Below are 19,431 nucleotides of genomic sequence, written 5' to 3' on the forward strand. Positions count from 1 at the left end.
AAAACACACACACACACACACACGCACACACAAAATTTGTTATGAGCCTAGATGGCCCATTAAATTAATATGGGCAAGACCAAATTCTGCATCCAGTGACAAGGAGGAGTATGATGCTGTTTATGTGCAATCTTGGATTCCTCAGCCCCAATGACCATGCACCCATTTATGCTTTGGGGTGACTGAGGCCATCTCAATTTGCATGTCCTTCACTACTTTGCCACTATACCTGACAAATGCTAAATAAATATCAGTAGTTAAGCTTTCTTGTCTTCCTCAGATGGAAAACCAAAGGTGCACATTAAAGCTACAGATGATAAAGAACTGGGAAGGGGCCAGAAGGGGTAAAAGAGTGATGAAAGGATCAACAATGCAGAGAAAAAAAAAAAAAAGGAAATGCATAATACATAATGTACTTGACATAAAATGTTCTGAAAAATATTTAATAATAATAAATAGAAACATGACAAGCAATAACACAAATTAGTGCTGGGACTCAAATTAGGCACACCTTAATAACATTTTTAAATTAAAAACAATCAGTCAATTACATAACATGGATAGTAGGAAACACTTCATAGCTCTCTTTCCACACAGTACACAGGCACTGTATTCAGATCCAGCCACTAAATAACATAAATTGTAACAAAAGACTTAACAGAGTGGTTCTGAGAAAAGAGCAAAAACGTTAAGAGACAGAAGAACTGATTTCTAACAGAAGATTTAAAAATATTTACATTAAAGTGGAGAAAACCAGCAAAAACATGAGAAAGGTACAAATACCTACAATACCTACAAAAAAGTGTGATTACTTAGTTTGGTACATGAAGAAAAAATGGAATAACATGATGGAATTTGGGACATATACATAGGATTTAAAATAAAATGCTGACAAATCTTGTTAGGTAAGTTTGACCCTCCAAGAGGAAAGCATTCAACAAGAAATTGTGAAATGAAGTACTATCACATGAGTGTTTTCAGACTGAAAGGGACAAACCACTAGAAGGTATGCCCAAAATTGCAGACTGAGGTCACTGTGTACACCAGACTTCTTTATAAAGTAAACAGCTAATTTTCATATATATTAATAATTCCCATCCACATTGTATTTTTTCTTTAATATAGCAGTCATCTCTATATGTCAAGGCTTTAATTTGTGTCACAGGCTCACATAACTGTCTCAGTTGCTGATCAGTCAACAGATCTGGTCAGAAAGCTACTGAACTTCAGACCTAGGAAAGGAGGGGTGACCACATAACCTTATTTTGACAATACAGAAAAAAACCTTACAAAATATATGTTTTTTTCTGAAAGTTCAAGTTGTCAATTATTAGGTTTAGATTTGAAAAGAATTTAACTATGTGATATATCTTTCAGTTGTGTGCCCTTAGGTATTCAACTACCTGAGGTGATTTATACTTTATACAAGTTTATGCTATAAACATCTCTGAGTTTGAGAGATTTTTCTTTCAATTATGTCCAAGTTTACAGATTCTATTCTAGAAAACAAATATTTTTCAAGGCTATTTGTTTGACAGTTGTTAACGTAGTTGCACTGCCTTTTAATTCTACTTTGTTGTCACGGAGCTAAGGTTCATGCAATTTCATCAAAATGATCAAAACAAGAAATAAACTTTTGCTCTTTTATATTTGTAAAAAAATCTTTGCTAATCTCATAAGAGTTCCTCAACTTTTTTGTTCATTTCCTTTAATATGAGTTGTCCTCTCTATGCAGTAATATCAACCATTACCATACGTGCTCAGATATCCCTTTCTGACAGAACAAATTTTCTGGTTAATGTTTTATTTGACAGCTGTGCTACACATAATTAAAATAAAAATCAGACTCAAGTCTCTGCACTACTGAATCTAAAAAGCTGTCTGAAAATCATTCCCACTGCTGGAGGAAGGTTTTATTGTGCTTCTGCTGTACTAGCTGTGCTGAGAACCCATGATTTATGTTAAAAGTATTTCCTGTTTAAAAAAAAAACAAAAAACCCAACAAAATCTAATAAGAAAAAGGTTCCTTTTTTGTGTAAGTGCTAAAATATAATTGAATTCAACACCTGTGATAACTTGCCATTACGCATTACTGATCACATCATTTTTTCCCAGTTTCAGAGTAAGTATTTCACTGCTATATTCTCATTTTAATTCCAAACAAAATAAACGGCAATTTACTTAAATTAAATATAGAGTTGCTGTACTTAATACTGTCAAACAGGAGACAAATAGAAGACTCATAGCAACTTTTTTCACACATATTTTGGTTTAGATCATACTTAGCTATATTGGAATTAACATGCCTGATGGTCTCTGACTTACACACAGGGGAAGTAATGAAATACATGTAGTCAAGACTGATACAGGACAAAGCTAACAAAATAATACCAGCTTCCTACCATAAATGTAAAATAAAATGTATCCTTCAATGTAAAAAATTAGTTAACTATTTACATAAATCAAGAATATACAATGAATTTTTATCACTGCTAGGCAACTTTTTAAAGATCTCCTTTAAATTGACAACTTTCATGTGAATTTATTTGCATCAATGAGAAAATTAAACTAAGAAGGGTCTAACAAGATGCCTGTAAAACGAATTGTAGTCAGTCAACATAAAGTAAATGGAACTTCTCATTTGTAGTTGAGGCTCTAAAATTGCAAAAATGACAGATATACTGTACTGCCAAAATGTGCCATGTGGTCTAGTCTAAACAGATTTTCATTAAAGACCATTCTGTTTTATAAAATATTTTGGTTTGCCAAGTGTGAAAAACACTATTAACTAATATATTTAAAAAATGATGACAAACATGTAGCATATTCCCTAGGGATTAATAACCTACTGGAAAGCTTGATGGCACACACACACATTAACCATACTGGGTCATTAATCCCAAAGAAATCCCTTGCACTGAGGTCGCTATTCCCATTATAAGATAATGAAAGGGAAAAATCATACCTATTTTTTTCTGGGGCTCCATGGTTTTTAAATCCCCATAGCTCTTATGCTGAAAGATTCTTTTCTGTTTAGCATGACACATGCATGACTTCAACTGTTTGAATACATGCAGGCTGACAGACTAATTTAACTGCTGCCCATTATATTGATCAGTTTATGTTGTATGAAAGAATTCAGGGGCTCCAAATCAATTTTTCTATTATACCATAGCTTTCAAAGGCCTTCATAAGTATTCTTTTACCAGATTTCAAGACCTCACTTTTTTACTGAAGGTAGGGGTTTTCATCCTTTCTACTATGCTTGCCCGTATTTCTTTAGAAAATAATTTTTTTTTCTCCAGTGTTCAAAACCACCAGGGTTAAATTCAAGCAAGTGCTCTAAGAACAATTAACTCTGCTAGCATGCAAAGCTTCACAAAAACTCATTAGACCAGTTTACTTGTGAAACTGCAGTGTAAGAACAGGCATGGCTCTCATAGAATCATATGGATTTTAAATGTGACGCTGTGTCTAAACGAGAGCTCCTTGTCTTATATTTTTTGCACAGAACTGATGGCATACTATACAGAATACCAGTAGAGAGGAAAAGATTTGACAAATGTTATTAATAGGGAATAAATACATACTCTACTTTCTCGTCCCCACCCCATACTTTTTCTTTACTTGAAAAAGTAGGCTTATGATGAACAGAGAATTTTTTAGGCTATTCCTGTATTTTAAAAATACATTTACCTGAATCAGTAGAATAAACTCGGAAACTCTTGTCCCAGAAGCCACAGACCAAGATGTAGCGATTGTCAGAGGTGATGACAAAGCATTGGGAATGCACCTGAATGCTTTGGTCTAAAAGGTCAGTGATTTGCCTTCTGTGCATACCTGTATTGCTGGCTGAACAGAAAGACGCATAAATGAACACATTTAGCATCCACATGCACAGAATAAAACCACATTTCAGAACCTGTATGTTCACAACAGAACTATTTCTTACTGCTGTTACTTGTTTTTTGTGGCAGGGACATTTTCTTTCTACTTTTACTATAAAATGCTCATTACACTTCTGGGAACAATGATAATTCCTCGTAGTATATATTCTAAAATGGAAGAAATCCCTTCAAGTAAAATACAATTGACAAATATAAAGGAAAAATTGCAAAACTGAAGGATACATAAAAATGTAAAATGCTTCCTCCCCCCCAAAGTTCTTCTAGTCTAGAAAAATAAAAATGAACAAACAAATGAAAGAAATTGAACAGTAAGTCAGTATCTATACATACAGATATCTGTATATGTATGGTGCTATATAGTGGCTTACATGTAGCAGACAACAGAATTATGATTTCATAACCAGAAGATATTGTACAGAAATTGTGTCTGTACAGAAAATTGTACAGAAGTTGTGTCTCATTATAAGCACTGTAATTTAAAAAATAATGACTGCAGTAAATATTACCATCAGGTTCTCATGGAGCACTTCACATTTTTTGAGTACTGCACAAAAATTAGCTAGCTTATCTCCAGAATCTTCTTCAGAGTTGAGAAAAAATATTTATCCATTTTGATCACCTACTCTTTTTTTTCCCATATAACCTTGCACTGCAAACTCATGGAATGGACAGTACTCAATTAATGAGCACATTTTCATATTATATTTTGTCCTTATTAATTAATGTATATACATGGGTCCATATAGATAAATATCATGAAAATCCTGCACTGCAGGGAGAACTTTAACATGCTTTCTTCCGAAGGAAACCTGACTCCTGCCCTAGCAGGATAAGTGCTTCTGAGCCTTTCTGCCCACTGCTTGCAAGCCCCGTTATTTCTGTTCCCAGTGGTCCCGGTACCTTCCCCTGTCCTGGTCTTCCCAGTCCTCTTCTCTACTCCTTGTTCTTTATCTTCCTTCCCTTCTCGCAGGCTAACCATTCCCTAAGCCTTGGGCTTATTCCATTTACTTTATATCAAATTCTTAATTTATTTATGCTTTAGTTAGGTATACAATGTTGATGCTGTCTTGTCCACACGGGTAGCAAATAATTTAGCAAGGCACTGCCACATGTTCTTCAGGTAAACACATAAGGGGGCCTTCATCACCATTGGGGCCACTTAAATAATAACAACAATGCTTTATAAATGCACTGGGAAGCATACCACATTACCATGACAAAATAATGGCAAATAAAACCAAAGAAACCTTCAGAGTAACAAATTCAGTGAGGGTGAGACCTTCAAAAAACTTTGCCTAAAAAAGAGGTCTAGAATCTATGTCATATCAGACTTTGCTGTTTTATATCTTCCTGTGCAACTGGAAAATGAGGACAACACGAATCCCTCCTTATGACTAAGACAGCAACAAGATTCCTGCTATAACCATAAAAGTGTAATTTTGTGGTCCTCTTAGGTGCCATTTCTAGGTAAATGTATCTAGCCACAATTAAGAACCTTTAATATTAAGTACATAATTACTTGTTTGTACCCAATGATGCTACTTAACAGTGACAGAGAAACATTTAAACCTTTTAAACTATGTCCAATGTAATCACAAGGCTGATTTGAGATCTACTGTATGAAAAGAATATTAAACCATTTTTCAGAACTGTAGACATTCATTTTAAATGCGTTTATACTGAACAAAAATCAAAGTATTTTTTAAGTTAATGGTATGCCTGTAAATGGAACTATAACTCTGAAAATTATGAAAAATACAAACGAAAATAAAAATTATGCTTTTTTTCTAATATTCTTCACAATGCGTAGGAAATGTGGTCAGACAGGCCTGCTGTGACTTCTTTTTTTGTGCTGTGATATTTATCTATATTTTTAAGACTGCTTGGTTTTAAAGTAGAATATACATTTTCTGATCAAACATTATTTGGACAAAGTGCATTTCAGGAAGGAAAGGAGAGTTACAGCATACGTCCTCCTCTCTATCAATTGTAGGTATTGTATTATTCAGAGGGAATTGATTTCAAAAACTTTGGAAAAAGATTTTAATTTTATCAGCTCTACAAAATGGTTTAACATGCTCATACTATTCCTGATTTAACTATCACAGAGTTTACCTAGCAAAATGGCTATACAGCAACAGTCTAAATCTATAGACAGGTACTATACATGTCCTACTGTGATGTGCATATTAGTTTTGAAATTTAATTCTTGCTGGCTGATAGATCTGTCATTCCATCCTATCCGGACAAGTTCATTTTTGCTCTGATTTTTCCATGCTTGCATAATTGGTCACTTCACTTTTTGTTCACTTTTCCCCCTCTTTTTGCCTCCTGTGAATTGCCATACAACGTGTTTGCAATTTGGGTTTGAGTTGTTTTGTTTTTTCTCTTTTAATGGCATTTCCACTTGCCATATTACACATTCCTAAATTATAATCAACATTTACACTCCCCAAAATATGGGTCTATAATAAAACAACTGACCAAACTCTGTCATGCTAATAGAAAAATAATCTCTATATAAACTAATAAACCTCTATAATAAAAAGTCATAAATTGAATCTGTTACACTGAGTCATTAAATAAAAGTGAGACATCCTCCACCCTTTTTTAATAAAAGAAAAACATATACAAATATAACTAGTGATGGTGAACAAAAGATGCAATACCCTTGAAAAATGAATACTAATATCTTAATACTAAAACTGAGTGGGCAATATATTTCAGCTCTGAAACCGCTTTGCAATTACACATTAATCCCCTCAGCCTGAACAGCAGGTCTATGAAGAAAGGATTGATCTGCTTTAATGATGAAACCCTGGCACCATGGTTTTATTTTTCACAACACGGTGCAGTTAAGAACCCCACTGTTATTATGAAAATTTCCTCAGCAAAGGAGCTCCATCGCATTACCAGCACACCAATTCATCATAACGTGCCTCACTCCTGCTCATCAACAAGTCTGAGTGATGAAAAGATCCAATATTATCCTGACAGTACTTCATGCACATTCTCAATCACACATTATTACAGCATCCATATTAATTTTCACTGACACGCGTCCTAGGCCTGTTCAAATTAGGCAAACCAACGAGGGGGAGTTGATGAAATACCAGCATAGCCACAGCTCATTGCATTCCAATTTGCATGCAAATGGTTTATCAGGAAAATTCCATTCCCAGCAACCAGCAAGTGAAAAACAACCGTAATCTACACTTCAGGGCCACCATACAGAGCTTAATGAATCGCAGAGAGAGAAGGAAGTGACAGACCTATGAGAGGATCGATTTCCACTGGCAGCTGGTAAGGCTGGTCTTGCACAGCACCTTGATGAGCTGGAATTCAGGAAAGAAGATTTTAAAACTCAGCCGTTTTTTAATACCTGGAGCCACATAAATTGAATAAATCAAAGCTACGTCCACTTTTCTAACCATTCAAGATTCTTCTGCATCAACTGAATTAAAAAAAAAAAAAATCCAGGTGCTTTCACAGGCTGCTTATTAAACATTTATTTTAGATTAGTGCTATTCTGAATGTATGCCATCAGCAGCAGCTCCGGTCCTGAGCCATAAGCTCTAGCAGATGCTTTACTGGCAACCTCTCCTGTCGCAACAAAACAAAATTAAGTGGTAAAGAGCACTGAAAACAAAATGTGACAACCATCTGCTGACTGTAGCAAAAACTGTTTTCCCCTTTACTTTTTAAAGCACTGCTTTGAACAAGTGAAGCACACAGGACTTTAAAAAAATATCAGTTTATGATGGAGACAGGGAAATCTCCTAGTCATGTAGTATTTAATGTTTCATCCATCACCAAAATTCATTTATTTGCAAGTTTGGATTAAAGTTAATATATAATTCTGCAGACCCATATTTCATCTGAGCACCTGGCACACCAGTGAAATGTTTACCTCCTGAATTTTCCTTCAGTGTTAAAAAGAGCCTTTTTTCACAGCTTCACTAAAAACAAACAAACAAGAAACCCAAGCAAACAAACAAAAAACCACAAAGCCCACAAGACATTCTTGGAAGTGGAACTAAAAATAATGGCTAAATGCTTACACCTATGATTTCTACAACTACTCTCCACAGCATAGCTCAACAGAAATGGCACGGCTGCAGGAGTAATATGGAAGTCAGAGTTCTGCTGCAATGAAACACTAACGCATAACAAAACATTGTGAAGTCCCCATGCCAAAATAGAGGTACTCTGTTGGGTACCAGTGCCATTAGCTGTCAGTAAAGCCACCGAACTCGCATACAAAAGCAGGAATGGGATTTTTAAATACACATCAGTGACAACTGGTCACTTGGCAACTTAACTTTCTTATCATGATGCCTCATTAGTAAAGACAATGCTAAGCCCACAGCAGGATGCAGAATAGTAATGATACCTGCCCTCTAACTCCAGCAAATCTCAATTTCGGTATAATTTTTGAAGGCAACAATAATGCAGGCTAATTTCAGGAATCCAAATCCAGATCTCTTAAGTGCAATATTCCATTAACAGCCAGCAGCTATGATCATTTTGCTCTCAAAGAGGTGGCAGGGGGAGGTTTTTTAGGGTTTGGTTGGGTTTTGTTTGTTTATTTTGAAGTATAGGTTTTATTGAGCTCTTTGTAAATGCAGAACAACTGTTAAATGGCTCTAAATTAAAAAATAGTGATGCAAAAGTACAGCTTACTGTACTGCCTTTCAGCAGTGAGAAACAACCCAAAACCTGAAGGCTGCTATTCACAACAATTGGTTGCTTGCTCACAGATCACCAGCCAGCAGGCTCATGAGGAAATCAAAATCAACTTCTACCACTTTAAGACCTCTTCGCTTCCCATGACTGTTATACCCCTGTAGAGATTTTTTTTTAAAAAAAAAAAGTCTGAGGACTATCTGCACAAGGTCACACATCCAAGGTATGAGAGGATGTTGTCATCCTCCTTCCAAACAAATGACAAGAGCATCGTCAATAGTTTTTGCTCATGACTTGTTAATTAGACAAGCCTCACCTCCCCGCTTCCTTCCCACCTCTCTTTTTAAGCATTTCTTGGGTGGGGGAAATAATACATAGATGTTTCTATTTGCACAATGTTGAGAGGTAATTTGTAAGAGTTAGCAAAAAAGTGTGGAGTCATCTGGCTTTTTTTAAAATGTAATCAAGGACCATGGGTACAAATTTCTTAGCAAGAATTTCAGTGATGCAAGTACTACTCTGGTGCAAATATCTTCTATTTAAGTTATTTAAGTAGGAGCCCCTTTTTTCCCTTTGTTGAAAAGCCTTTGACCAGATAGGAATTTACTGCAGAGCACAAGAAATAAACTACCTTTCATGGCTCGGGCTTGAGGCTGTCATAGTTAGGAAAGGAGGATGAGTCCCTTAAGGATTAGAGGATATTGGAATTGAAAACAGAATGGCTATATTCTCAAGTCCAACACATTTTTTTGAAGGTAATTAATTTGATTGGTTGCTATGAGTATGAATATGTTGTTTTCCTTTCACACTGGCAAATATATGAGCATCTAATAACTTTGGGATGTTTAACTTACAGAAGATACAGACTTCCCATGTATTTTTATCTTCTAATACAGATTGAATGGCTTTAAGATTAGGTCATGGTTTTCATAATCAACAAAAGAAAGCTAGCAGAACAGATTTCAGGCAAGTTGTGTGTGTTTTAAAACCTGCCTTAGACATGATATCGTTCAGGCTTCCATTATCTGGACATCTGATTGGAAAACAAATTCAAGAGGACAAGTGTGACTGTTTATTATAATAAAATAGTGATATATTGTTTTTGTCTTCTTGCATATTGCTTGATGGCCTGGAAAGAGGTATTTTTCTGAATAGCCTGTTGTTACACACCTTCTGTGTACTACACACTTCACCACACAATAGTTCAGGTGACCTTATGGAGAAACTAAGCCCACATGTGAAAAGCATGTTGTGTCAATGAACCGGACTAGCAGTTCACACTTAAGATTTAAACCATTTCGACAGCAAATTTTGAAACAGACAATGGAAATACTACTTGGTGGCAGTGATTTCTTATGCTACTTACTTGAATTTACTTACCAGGAAGATTATGCCACTTGTTTACAGCAAATAGCCTATTTGCAGTAACTGTGATCACAGCAGGAGTGGCCAGGCCAGGCTGGGTGTTGGCAGCTACATGAGTGACAGGGGAGTTGGATGGGAACTTGAGAACCATTATAACATCCTGTTGAGCTTGGTCTGTGAACATCAACGGGCTCTGCAGGAGGAGATACTGTTGAGTGCACACAACAAGAACCCAAATACATGGGAAAAGAAAACATGGGGAGGAGAAAAGAAGACAGGACAGGACAAAAGAAGGAAGATTGGATTAAAATACACATGCTCCAATAGCAGCTGCAGTGAAAGCAAATGCAATAATAGTAGACAGACTAGTGGAAACAACCATTTTAGGGAGACCTCCTTCACGTATACAATTAAGTTGAGAGCTTTGCTGAACATGGGGTGTCTATACTCAAACTTTGCTGCAGATCACTGCAGATTATACTAAAAGTTGTCTCTGCCAAAAGAATTCTCCTTCATATCCACAGAGATAGCGTATCAAGGAAAGCAATGCCAAAATAGGAGGGAACCAAAAAAAAAGTGAGCAAAAGAAATTCCTGCTCGCAGAGATTGTCTCAAGTTGCATTAAATTGGCAGACTACAATTCTTTACAAGCCAGATGAGAACATAAAAGCACATTAAAATAAACAGATACACACATACACTAGATATATGTTCTGTGTATACTTCTGGTGTACAAAAATAAGACTTATGAAAGCAAAGCAGAAGACTTCACTGAAATGTGTTTCAAAGGACAAACATAATTAAACGCAGTTGTAAAGAATATAAAGTGGATGTGATCACAGACACTATCCTACACTGTTTCTAGAAATATTTAAGGGAAGGAATGAATCCAGACTCTCATTTTCAACACAGTATTTTTAGGTTTTAGTTTTCAAACTAAATAAATAGAAAAGAGTAATAACTTTTAAAGTAAGATCTCTAATAACATTGCAAATGTTGAAACAAAATATTGAGGATCTTAGATCTGGATGTCAAACGCAAGAAGAAGAAGCAGAATTTAGTGAGTTTGTGACTGTGCTGTGCAGCAAAAAAAGAGAAATTCATTAAGATGTAGAACTACAATCATCCTAGCTACTGTTAGCCATATTCCTCTAGTATTTGTATTTTTCTAATAACTGAATTAGACCACTAATGAAGTGTTCTTGGCTATTTTCCACCTGCAATATTTCATTACATATATGTGTATGTAAGTGCACACATTTAATGTATATTTATACAGAACTAATAAAAAAATTAAATACATTTGCATTTTTATTATCACTCCTTTTTAAAAAGTTATTAAGAGTACTTAAAAAAACATATTGCTCTATGAATTCCTATTTACAGTCTTTGCATAAAGGTGTAAATAAAAGCAACTAATAAGCTACCCAGACACCCTTCTGAGCAAGTGGCTAAAAGCCAATCAATATTATGAGTTAATCCTCCCTGGATGCTCATTCAATTAAAGGTGTCAGTAATGCCTCATCTGATGTGGCCTCAATTAAATCCAGCTATCTGATGGTGGAAAACACAGGGGGATACAGCAACAGCAGCAAAACCAGACAAATAGGCAGCCTTCGTGTGACTGCTAATTACTACACCTGGTGTACATTACGGCTTGTGCACTTAACCCAGCACGTGGTAGCTTTCAATTCGGTTGTATTCATGCGTACACGCACACACACATGAAAATAAAAAACTTAGTAAATAATGCAACTAAAAAGCGTTCACACTGGCAACAGAGAAAACATCCTCACTATATTTCAGCTCCAGGAAAGCCCAATGCTACTTTTAAAAAGCTTAAAATACTGTTCCTATAAAATTTTTATGCATTAATAGCTGCAAAAGTGGTTAAAATAAGCAGAAGACTAAGGTTTTGTTTCTGTGTGCACGTCAGCCCAGAAAACCTCAGGAGCTAGAAAGAGTTAATATCACAGGGCTTAATCACTTCCATTACATACTCAATATTTATTAATTCACCATCATGCAAAATACTATAATAAAAACCAGACAAACTGCTTAGTGGCATCAAATGTATTTATACAGCAATGGGTCTCACAAGGGTGCCAACAATCAGCTGCTCACATTCCTGCCCTTCCTGAAACCAGTCTGTGGAAGTCAGGGGCAGGAGCTGAGGGCCCGGCAGTGTGCGAGGGGGATGCGCGGCACACAGCCGTGTGGCAAGGGCCCCTGGGCTCCCGCGCACCCTGTTCAGCAGGGCTTCTCTGCCAGAGAGCATGCCCCAGCCACTGCAGCGGGCTGCCGCCACTCGCCTGCCCTGGGACACCAGGTGCGACAGGCTGGCCCGTCGACCGCATCCCCCCAGTCCGCGGGACTCCAGAGCAGGCGGGCGCCTACAGCACAATTGTCAACACGCAAGGCTGCGGGGAGGGTGCGAGCCGGGGGCGGGCGGCAGAGCAAGCCTCATGTACAACTCATGGCACGTTCATGTGTGAGACAGGCTAGAAGCTTTATTTGACAAGAAAGCTTACATTTCTTAGACTCCTATTGTACATGCTTTGGAAGTTGCAAAAATCTCAGGTTTTTGTGGATCTTCTCTAAAGGCTCTTGCTTTTCAGAGAGGTTTTTAATCTAATAACCCTAGTCCATCAGAGTAGGATATACAGTTTACAGAATAAACAAGAGGCAAATCTCCTTTTCTATATTTCATTATAAAATGCCTGCCTTAGCAGCAAGGGAATGTAACCTTTCGAAAAAGTTGTGAATTAGCAAACCATTTGCTCCACTTGTCACAGTATCGCTTAACATACTTAGTTCTGGATCTGTGACAACACAAATGATATTTTAGACCCAGGACTGCACACAATGTGATATGGAAAGTAATCAGTAATAAAATAATAGTTTGTATAATAAAATTATATTAGACACGAGTAGAGGTAAAAGGGAAAGCATGTTAATGCTCACCGCCTGCATTTTATCACCCTAGCTTTACTGCAAAACACATTTAGTCACATTCTTTGCTATGCAATTTCAGCTCATGAATTCCTAGTAATCCTGGTTTTAGGGGAAAACCTATGTCTGGGGGAAAAGACAAGGAAGTTCCACCTCCTAAATCCATGCTTCTTGGGGAATCTGCCAAAGATTAACTAAATTGTCTCCACGATGACTGGCTCTCACCTGTGCAGGCATGGTATTAACAAAATAAACTGATGAAGTGTTCTTAGATCATACTGACAAAAAGTGGCTGTACTAGGAATCAAAACAATCCTTTTAGCAATAAATAAAATAACAGTTAAGGACTGCATACACTAACAGACCCACAAACTCATAACTCACCTGCTATTTTTAATAACACAATTCCATGACCACAAAAAAGAAAAACCAAGCAGCAGGTACGGTAACTTGAAAATAGCAAAGGAAGTGAGCAAAACGGTCGGTCACAAAGAGTTAACATGGTACTTACCACCTGCATGGCAGAACTTCTTGGAGGATGTGGTTCTATGAGCAGTTGGGAAGGGGTCTGTCCAAAACTTCGTATTTGAGCTTCAACAGCCTGGAAAGAGCACAGGCAGGTTTGCATGTTAAGAGGTGCTAATTACAGGCAATAGAACCATAACTGTCACCTGAAAATGTCATTCCACACTTCTGGCTTGTTTCATGTTGAAAATCAACCCCGTGTGTTCACTGTGGGGCTAAGTGCTTGGCACTGGTACTAAGAATGAGGTAATCATTTTAATACTGTGGATGCTATTTCCATGAGAAACTCTGCAAAACCTCATCCTGCCCAATGATATTAAACAGAAACCAGCTATTACAATCAGAAACCCTCTTTATTGGCTCCATTTTTCCTTTCTAACACTGGCTTATCCTGTTTGCATCATAACTTAGAAACAAAAGCTAATTTTTAAAAAGTTTCTAGAGGTACTGAGAAAGCGTTCTACTTTTTATTTAAACTCTTATTTCCCAGTTTCTTAGCAATAACTACAATGAAAGCTACACTGAGTTTTTTCATACTTTTGTCTTTATTCAGAGAGATGAAACAATTTTAGGATGCATTAAACTATCAACAGCAAGACTAATACTAAATACAACTAAAGAAGAACTTGAAGATGCAGCACAATTTTTTTTAAGTTACTCTAAATCTCTAGCAGCATACTTTATCACTTTCTTCATAGGTGCTATATGAAAATGCCATCTCATGCTTAGTGATTTCTTAAAGATAATTATTCTGAAATGTATGAACTTACACTTCTTGCCTATACATGTTCAACTAGTTTTCCGTGTTGCCACATATGGGCCTGGTGGCCCAAATACAATATCAAACAACCAAAATTTAACAAGTTATTTCTTATCAGCCAAGGCCCTGTACTATCCACAGGATCACACTAATCCTATAGAAAATCTGAAGTAATTCAGCTTAGTTTGAATCTTTCATTGTGAGCTAAACTAAGTCAAATTACCTTGCATTCATTGTGGGCTAACAGCTTGCATATGCACAGATACTTTGATTTCTCTGTTGTATGGTAATTTGATAGTGCTTTGAGCCCTACATTCTCAAAAGTGTCTAGTGATGCTGAGTACCTAAGGTGAGGCATCAGCAAGTCCTATTTTCAAAAGGAAGTCTCCTGAAAATCAGGCCCCTGTAAAGTGTTTCAAGTGGAGCACTTAAACACTAAAAGACGAAACCACTCACCACTTCTTTAGCTTTTAGAATATTATGTTTGCTCTCTCTGAAATTCTTCTTTTTTATGGTTCAACAATTTCAACATACCTTGAAGGTCCTTATACTTACATGGCATGTTCTATTTTACTACCCATTAAAGTTTTCAAGAAAATGGTGATTTTGAGAAAATGGTGAACACACTGATTTTATTCTTAAAAACAATTATTTTTAGACAATAATAAAGATTATTACTGGCACACATAACACTCTCCTGTTACAGAAAGAACAAAACCAAATGCGGAATGCACCGGAGGCTTTAAGATCATCAAAATAATCATGCTCTGAAACAGGAAATATGCCATTCAAAACACTTGACCTTACCACATTTGGCAAGGTTTTTGAAATACCTAACTCACCAGAATAAGAGCTTCAATGACTCTATGGGCAGATTCTAACACTCTTCCCCACACCAGGAAGTGCCTTAATCTTCAAGAAGTCCTACGGTATTGGAACTGCTGAATAAGCAACTGTATCAAAAACCTGGCCATAATTTGACATGCAAATGCTGAGATTCAATGAGAACTTTTTGAGGAATAGCAATATCAAGTTCATGAAACAGCAAAGCTCAATAAGCCCATCAGAGTCCCCCTCCCAGTGACTAGAGATGCTACATTAAAATTCAAGGCTGGGTCTTGTGGCTAGAGACTTCAAGGGCACAGAATCTGAGGTCCCTCAAGAGATGAGACAAAACATCATCATATTGGTCAGCAACTCTACTGTCTCCATAAGAAACTGCTTGTCTCAAAATATCCAGATTAAAAGGATTTACTTGCATTTACTTGCAGGTTGATTGGAATATTGTTAACAGCAGACAGGAATTCCGCTTTGCACTGAGAGTACACCAGAAGAACATAGAGGGCCAGTGCTAGAACAACCCTGGATTCAAGTTATTCTGTGCATATTAAAATTTTATTACAGAGTTTAGAGGATCTACCAATTATTTCCTATCAAATATATTTCCTAATTATTATCCAAAACGAGTAAAATATTCTTGAAGCACAACTCCATGCATGTCTTCTAGACAGAACTAAAAATACAATGGATAAGAAGAGGAAATAATAAGCTTCAGACTTGTAAACTTCTTTTTATTTTGTCCTGCAGTCAATATAGAAGCATCCATTTCCACATAGCCCACATTCAGCATTTAAAGGGAGTCAGAGTTTTGTCTTACTTGTGAAATTTGGTATGTTCTTTAATTCCCAGTCCCATTACAGGATGCTGCCTCTATAAATTATACTCCCTTATACAGTGTCAGTACTAAGAAAGGAAAAATTAAACTCAAGATATGATGTACTAATGCAGAGCACTTTAAATACAATCACCATAACAAGAGCACACACTGACTTAGAGCAAAAATCAGATGTTATAATTACTTTAATCAATGAAAGATGAGTGGTCAGAAAGCTATTTTCCACAGTCCAGATCTCAGAGAAGCTCACAGCTATCCAGCAACATAAAAACTGGAAGAGTCATAGTTATGCTCCCACTGCTCCGCTCGCATGATGCCAGACATTATCGCACTCCTAGACCACACAACAGCAGCAGTAGAGCAGTTAATCATCTCCCATCCACCCTCAGTGCAGAAGAGAATCCCTCTGGGGTATTAAAAACAAGTATTAAGTAATCCACTCAACCTGCAAGTAAATAGACATTGCTCTAATCTGCCCATTTTCACACAACTGGCTTTCTGTAGGAACTGGTAAAACTGCTGACCAAGGGGACAATGATTTTGCCAAAGCTGGTCTTAGGGGAGGGACCACAAACTCTATGCAGACCACACACATACCCCTCATGCTCTTGCAGAAAATCTCATATCAAACTTGATTCTCAGTCTTTAACAGAGAGTGTCTGCATCCATGCTTATGATCTAGCAGATGCCAAACTACAGTTTTGGATTTACAGTTCAGGCACAGACAAGTTTTTTAGACTCATTAGGTTCCATTTGGTCCTCCCAGAAATATGAGAGCCTACCTTTCCAGGAAAGCAAAAGCCCACTGACATATCCTTCCCTTTTAGCCAATGGAACTAGGAAAAGTAAAATTTTGATCACGTGCTACAAAGGGTAACAAGGTTTGATAAAACTTCAAAATAATATACAAAATACAGGTAGGAATATTGATATCTGTTAGCTCTCCTTACCGCACATTTTCAGAGAGCCAACAGAAATTTGTAACTGTTGAGTACAAATCAAGGCAACAACGTTTGGACAATTACATCTAGACACAGCAGCTAGACTTCAGCATAACAGCTTCTCCTTGCATTCCTCTTAATGACCAAGAGAAAAGTAAAGATTTTTTTTCTTAGGCTTCAAAACTTCTTCATTATGACCAAGACATTGCACTAGCACCCCCAGATGATTACTTCCTTGTCCCAGACTGTACTCAAAATCAACCCAGACGTCAACAGTACATGTTCGGATGAGCCCTCAGCCTCTTCCATACAGAAAGATGCAAGAGGACCTCCCTGCATCAGCAGAAACATGTGATGGTGGTGCCAGAGTCAATCTTTTCTCTTCCAATTTGCATAACAAGAGAAAGAGAAATACAGGGCATTTTAGCCACCAGATGTCACTCAGACTTTTGTTCAACCTGTCAAAGAAAATCAGCTAGAAGCAGACAATCCTTTCCTCAGAGAGATAATTAATACCTCCTTTTTAAGAAAAATACCTACTGCTCACCTGAGAACATACAGTAAATTGACCATCAGTCAACAAGTCATCAATTCACTTTCTAACAAATTATAGCCCAGCTTCTAACTTCATTTTCTTGAAAACTTACTAATAGCATTAGTCAGTATTACTAAGAGACAGCCAGCTTCTTCCAGCGGCAGAGGAAGGCTACGTATTCTCACGTTGTTGAATCTCCCTGGAGCATATAAGAATTTAAATTATTGTAGATACAAATACTTGGGAAATTTGCATAACTAGTATAATTTTTCTTAAAGGCATCATGTAACTGGAAAGGAATAACCTTTGTTTGAAAGATATCTTTAGTATCACACACTCTTATCTCTGAAAGCATGCTGCATACCACAAAGTAAAAGATAGTATCATTCAACATTTTGTTTCACTGCTTCTCAAATATCTCAGTAAAACAGCCTTCTTCCTGTTAATCCTCTGCAACAACAAAACTTTGGTAAGGCCAGAATTGTTCCAGATGCTACAACCAGAAGTAATAAAATGAAACAAGCTAACTAATCCTTTACAATAATCCACACAACATGCATCACAAACCACGTACTTACATGATAAATATGGTTTCTCAAATGCTAATTAATTTATAAACAAGAAAGTCTCAAGCAAATTTCACAAGTTAAAATTTATCTGATTACCACCTTAATCTGTTCCTAAAATCTCCTGATCACCTCTTTTTTTTTGGGGGGGGGGGGAGGGGAGGGGGAGAGGGGAAATAGGGAAGCAAATTAAAAGAGGAAGAGTGAGAAACAAATGAAAACTTGGCTTAGCTATAATGTAGCTTTTGGCCACTGCTTAGCACAGACATTTTCAGTCTCTGAATTTACCCTCTAATCTAACTGTGAAGAAAGTTAATTCAACAGTATGCAGTACCCACCAAATACGGCTGTAAATTTTTTGGGAAGGAGGGTGATGGGGAGATTGAACATATGGATGCAGTTAAGGTAAAAACAGATGTTTGTTACTTTTCTTTGCAGCAACACTCAGAAACTAAGTCAAAATTGCTTTTTTTTCATGTTTATGTCTGAAAGAACTATAAAATTAAATATGAGGGAGAGAGGGGGAAGGGGGAAGTGCAGTGAGTGTCACAGAGAAAGAATGAAATGGTCTCTAAGTTTTGAACTCAAATGATGAAATGAAGGCCCACAGAATGAAAAGGCAAAACACACGCTATTTAACTCCAGATTTAGAGGCCCTTAAAGAGACTAGTTAAGAGTTGCTTTCATCATGCACACTCAGACACAAAACGCCAAATTGTCTGAAGAGTCCAACAGCCACAGCATAGCCATGTTCAAATGCACGCCACAGTTTGAACAGATGCAACAGTTACTCTCCTATCATACTTACTACATGCTAACATACTGACTTGGAAAATTGGAGGCTACAAATTTGCCTTTACAAATCTATATGCCTTTACAAATCTATATGCAAATATTTTCAGTAGTTCTCAAACCAGTAGGAGTTAGATGCCAAACATTTGAAAGCCCAGATGAAATAATATCATACAATGTAATATACACTCTTTCAGCATGTGTGTTAGGGACAGCAAAGGTTTTGGGTTCGTCCTCCCTCTCTCTACCCTGCATTTATGTCCAGAAAATAGCAGTCCTTGCAAAAATAATTACACTTTGGCTCTCTGCCGCTTTACCTCAATTTTCAATATTCAAAAAGGTTTACACACATGTTCTTCAGTGATTTCTACTGGCTTAAGCGATATGCAATTACGATTACTTGCTTTCCCTTTCCTTCTACCCAGTTGTTGCTTTACAGCACCAGAGAACACAGAATATTTGACAGGTTTCCCTTCAGACAGTGAAGCTGAATGGCTTAGCGGCTAACTGACTAGCTCCTTTCCCTGTGGGACAGTGATTAAAATCAAGCTTTGATAACGAGTGATCAGGAAACCTTTTCTGACCAGATAGTTACTTACAACGCTACAGTGAGGCTCTTAGTTAAATTCCTCAAGGACTACAGTCCAGATAACACCAGCCAGAGAACAAGCAGGATTCGTAACGTCTAGATAAAATTGCTGAAAACAAGCTAAAGAGAAGCTCTTC

General features: G+C 36.9%; 1 protein-coding gene across 1 annotated transcript in view; it reads right to left on the bottom strand.

Moving 5' to 3' along the window:
• Window positions 1-19,431, bottom strand: part of LRBA (LPS responsive beige-like anchor protein) — a 376,211-nt gene that overhangs the window by 31,580 nt on the left and 325,200 nt on the right. Inside the window, exons 45-48 of the mRNA XM_013951635.2 lie at window positions 13,423-13,512; window positions 9,975-10,167; window positions 7,181-7,243; window positions 3,697-3,852 (exon numbers count right to left, since the gene is read on the bottom strand). Of these exons, the coding sequence (XP_013807089.2) occupies window positions 3,697-3,852; window positions 7,181-7,243; window positions 9,975-10,167; window positions 13,423-13,512 (502 nt within the window). The remainder of the gene's footprint in view (window positions 1-3,696; window positions 3,853-7,180; window positions 7,244-9,974; window positions 10,168-13,422; window positions 13,513-19,431) is intronic.

Source organism: Apteryx mantelli, chromosome 5, assembly GCF_036417845.1.
Source record: "Apteryx mantelli isolate bAptMan1 chromosome 5, bAptMan1.hap1, whole genome shotgun sequence".
Classification (NCBI taxonomy): domain Eukaryota; kingdom Metazoa; phylum Chordata; class Aves; order Apterygiformes; family Apterygidae; genus Apteryx; species Apteryx mantelli.